The sequence below is a fragment of the Pinus tabuliformis genome, chromosome 6 (assembly GCF_031772625.1).
Source record: "Pinus tabuliformis cultivar Carrire ecotype Pingquan chromosome 6, CPIR1, whole genome shotgun sequence".
Classification (NCBI taxonomy): Eukaryota; Viridiplantae; Streptophyta; class Pinopsida; order Pinales; family Pinaceae; genus Pinus; species Pinus tabuliformis.
The window spans coordinates 612,850,168-612,854,611 of record NC_142292.1 but is presented as its reverse complement, the minus strand read 5'-3'; the positions used below and the strand labels follow the sequence as shown (position 1 = coordinate 612,854,611).

Below are 4,444 nucleotides of genomic sequence, written 5' to 3'. Positions count from 1 at the left end.
CCCATTGCAAGTTATTATTAGTTTGGTTTAACTAAACTCTTATCCATGATCAACAGAGCTAATTTCTCTTAAAATTAGACATTACATAAATAATGATATTTTTGTTGATGTATTCAAAATAATTTTGAAATAATAAAATTTAAATTCAGAAAAAAAAAAAAAAACAAATATTCTTATTAAATTAATATTTTAGTATAAATATTATGATAAAATCAATATTTAAGATATCATTTTGTATAAATATATGCTTTTACACCGTCCCAGTCAGCGTACCATGCACACACACGGTGAGCTTAAGTCGATTGTAGATTCCCCGAATATTCGGGAATCCGACGGATATAGGCCCATCAGAAAATTGACCGCGCCCATGTCCATCGGATTCCTGAATATTCGGAAAATCTGCAAACGACTTAAAGATGCCTGCACATACATTTTTTGGCATATAGTTACTATTTACTATTGATTCTTGACAACCTTAACCATGAAAAGTGATAATTTGGAACGTGATAATTTAGAAAAGGGTCACCACTAAATGGATGAAATAAAGTGACTGTATCTAAAATGAAACAGAATATATCACGATTTCATTATTCTTAATGTGAGAAACAAAACTCTCTTAGCATGAGTTCTTCAGTCGTATTGTATGCCTTTTCCATTGGAAAATCTTACATTTCGTTATCCAGACAATTCTCCCTTTATGTTAATTAAATTAATGTGCATTCAAACTCAAGCCGTATATACAATGAAACACAACATCTCATGATTTCATTATTGTTAGTGTGGAAAGCAAAACTGAAGTGTTAATTCTCTCTGGCATTCACTGTGTCGATTAAAAAATCAAGCCGAGTCTATCATGACCGCTTCATGATAAGTGCTCATATAATAAAATATGACGCGGAACAACAGCAATGCACGTTAGCGACAACGAAAGCAATTCGACAATTACATTGGCTGCATGTAAACCGTCCAAAACAAAAGCAAATCGAGACGAAATGAATTCCAAGATAATGATAGCGAAAATGGACGAAAGATTCAACTACAGGTGGTAGACAAACAAAGGAGAATCATTGACATATATGGGGTATACATGAACAACAATGGCATATTCTATTCTATACTGTCCGTGTGGGAGTAGGAGACCATATTAAATCATTTGTTTTCTTCACTTGAGAGGAAAGCCGGTGAAGATTGAAAAAAATCGAACGCACTTTCAACGATAGGGATGAAATGGATTGGTACTATGAAACCCAACCGACAATTTTAGAATTGCTTCCAGGATCCTAGGGCAGAATTACGGTATAAATAAGAAGCTGCAGTCTGGTATACTCACACCTGAAAAGAAGGAATCAAGTCATCTCCTTGCTGAGAGAGATTTCTTTCTTCTTCATTTCCTCATTGGGGAAATCAATTTCACATTTCCTTAACAAAGAAATGATGAACTACCATTTACGTTTGGGGGTTGGCATCTTAGGTCTGTCAAAACTACCACTTTCTTCAGCATAAACTAGCATTTTCTTGAGCATAAATTTTCGTTGGGCTGTAGACAACCTATATATTAATTATGTCAACTGATTTATCTGACATGACATTTACAGGAAGTTCGTTTGCATTGCTTATGTATGGTGTATCAATGTAAGTATAAGATGTTTCCATTGAGCATTTTCTCATGTATCATGAAACTGAATATAATGTTCAACTCAAGAAACTCAAACTTAAGGAAGATTTTGGTGCTGAATACAGTGTATAACGTAAATGTTTTGTTTTGTAATATTTGTCAACAGTACTACGTTCAAGAGGATTATAGAAAACAGGAGCACAGAGAGCTTCTCAGGCTTCCCCTATGCAATAGCCCTCTTCAACTGTCTTGTGTACACATGGTATGGATCGCCGCTAATCAGCAATGGGTGGGATAACGTGGTTGTTATGGTTGTCAACGCCATTGGACTTCTTATGCAGTGCTGCTTCGTTTGCATCTATCTCACTTTCGCTCCACCAAAAACCAAAGTATTATGCCATCGTATTTTCTCTCTAAATATTATTATTTGAAGCCCTCTGCTTTCAATTAATTGCTTGTTTTCATTAGAATATGATTTCGTTGAGGCATTCGGTAGTGGTAACTGTTTATATATATGTATATATATTTTGTTTGCAGAGAAAAATGGGGATGATGGTCGGTGCTTTGTTGGTGCTGTTTGCCACTATTGTGATATCTTCTCTTTGCGTTGTCCATGATCACAACCATAAGAAGGTCCTTGTAGGAACTGCAGGAATGGTGGCCACTGTGATTCTTGACATTTCTCCTTTATCTGTAATTGTAAGCTGTTTTATTGTATTAGTTTCTTGAAATTAAAAAATTCAGCCATCATTATAGCATGAAAAATTTGAAGGACTAGGAGCAAGGTTAAATGGTTAATTTCACTTCTCTGGATCATATTCTAGAATATTTTTAAAATTTCCAATTTAATTGAATTCAAATCAGACCTTCACTTAATGATATTTGTGTTGATCATGTTCATCGTTAATATTTACGTATTCTGTTTGATTACACATTCAGGGACTGGTAATTCAGACCAAGAGCGTGGAATTCATGCCCAGCTTCTATTTCTCCTTGTTCACTTTCCTAGGAAGTTTGTTGTGGATGGTGTATGGTGCTATCAGCCGAGACATGATCATCATGGTAATTTAATTATAATAATAAGTGGCTCTTACAACTTGTTGCGAGAATTACAGTGTCAAGATTGTATAAGACCCAACGTTATAAAACTCAGGACAAATAACATGTTTTATTTCCACGCTCTTCATATTTGCAGGCACCGAACTTTGTTGGAGTGCCACTGGGCTTTGCTCAGATGGTTTTACATTGTGTTTATCGCCCCAAAAAGAGCTCGCTCGTCGAAGCCGAAAAGGTGGATGCAGTCAAGGAAATGGAATCGATCAAACAGAACGTCGAGGAGGACATAAAAGAGTATATTGACGATATTAGAATCCAAGTGAGTGTTTGAATTGAAGCAGGCGGAACCCATCTTTGATGCTCTCAGGTTTGATGAAAGATACTCTGATTTCTACGTCAGAGTCATGATATCTTTGGTTAACAGTGTCTGTTATCAGTGAAAAATCGGTTTGATATCTATGTTTCTGTAACAATCTTTCGTACAGATGAGCATTATTTTGTCAGAGTAACGAAATCTTTGTTGCTGTAACATTCTTTTCTAAATATCAACCCAAAAAACGATTTAGATAAATATACTGACAGAGTCTGTATTTTATCATAGTCATGATATCTCTATTTGTGTAACACTGATATATATGTAACACTTTTCTTTTCTACAATCTTCACAATATTTGTTAAAGTAATACAATTTCCCTGAGAGATAATGGTGTTCATAAAATCTACGTTGAATAATTACACTTATGACTTATAAATCATGTGGAATGCTTTAATAATTTTTGAAAAGCTAAAAATATAAGCATGTTTACCAACTTATTTTCTCACAGGTTAAACAATTTCATGTTTAATTTATAACCTGTTAAATTATAAATGCAAGTAGATTTTTTTCATAAATTAATATTTAAAAAATATATATATAATTTAATTTTTATTTCTTTCCTATATTATTAATTATATTTTATAAATCATTTTATTTTATTATCTATATTTATAAATATTTTTTAATAATATTTTAATTTTAATATATTGTTATTTACGGCCAAACTGGTATGACTACTATTGAAAAATATTTTTGTAAATAACATTAATGTATTATTTAAAAATCAATATATTTCTCAAATAACATTAATATGTTTAGATAGTTTAAGTTTTTATAGTGTTTTAAATTTATTGAGGCAAGAGGCTTATTCTAAATTTAATATGAGGGGATGTGTAAATTTGTCGGTTAGTTCCCCTGTAAAATAAAAATAAAAAATAAAAATTATGTTCTAAATAGAAAAATAAGCTATAAAAAAAAAGAATATATTGTAAAGTAATTAGAATTAAAAAATGTGTGAGTAAGATGTTTAAATTTATAAATAATTATGTTTTCATTGTTAAAACTTTTATTTGATCATATATACTTTTTAGCTTTCTCAAATATAATTTAAATAATGAGAAATAACACATTATATTTTGCACTTTAAAAACTTTACATGTGAAAAAAATTTGATCTTCTTAAATCTTTACTTAAAATAAATGTATACTAATTATATTCAATTTTCAAAATAATACAATATAATTTAAATGAAAATTAATAAATAAAAAAAATATGAATCATGAATTTTTTTTTTTCACTTATACTATTTTTTTTTCTTTCTCTGAATTTAATTTGAATGGAGAACAAATTTCCAATACGGGTATAGGATCTATGTATCATACGTATGAAATTAAATAGATAATTATGATATGGGAACATTATATGACAATTAAATAAATAATTATGATACGTAAACA

The 4,444-nt window shown here is 30.8% G+C and overlaps 1 protein-coding gene across 1 annotated transcript; it reads left to right on the top strand.

The window, feature by feature from the left end:
• The first annotated feature begins 1,341 nt into the window (after positions 1-1,341).
• LOC149260077 (bidirectional sugar transporter SWEET3b-like) lies at positions 1,342-3,249 on the top strand. Its single transcript, XM_089378791.1, has 6 exons — positions 1,342-1,471; positions 1,596-1,632; positions 1,782-2,004; positions 2,153-2,314; positions 2,555-2,677; positions 2,811-3,249. The coding sequence occupies exons 1-6, from the start codon at positions 1,432-1,434 to the stop codon at positions 3,000-3,002; spliced, it is 777 nt and encodes a 258-aa protein (XP_089234917.1). The 5' UTR covers positions 1,342-1,431; the 3' UTR covers positions 3,003-3,249.
• Positions 3,250-4,444: the final 1,195 nt, after the last annotated feature.

Bases quoted from the DNA above. Each gene is read 5' to 3' on its own strand.
- LOC149260077 (XM_089378791.1), top strand. From the start codon at position 1,432: ATGATGAACTACCATTTACGTTTGGGGGTTGGCATCTTAG. The intron at 1,633-1,781 runs GTAAGTATAAGA...ATTTGTCAACAG, and splicing joins CTTATGTATGGTGTATCAAT to TACTACGTTCAAGAGGATTA. The intron at 2,315-2,554 runs GTAAGCTGTTTT...TTACACATTCAG, and splicing joins TTTCTCCTTTATCTGTAATT to GGACTGGTAATTCAGACCAA.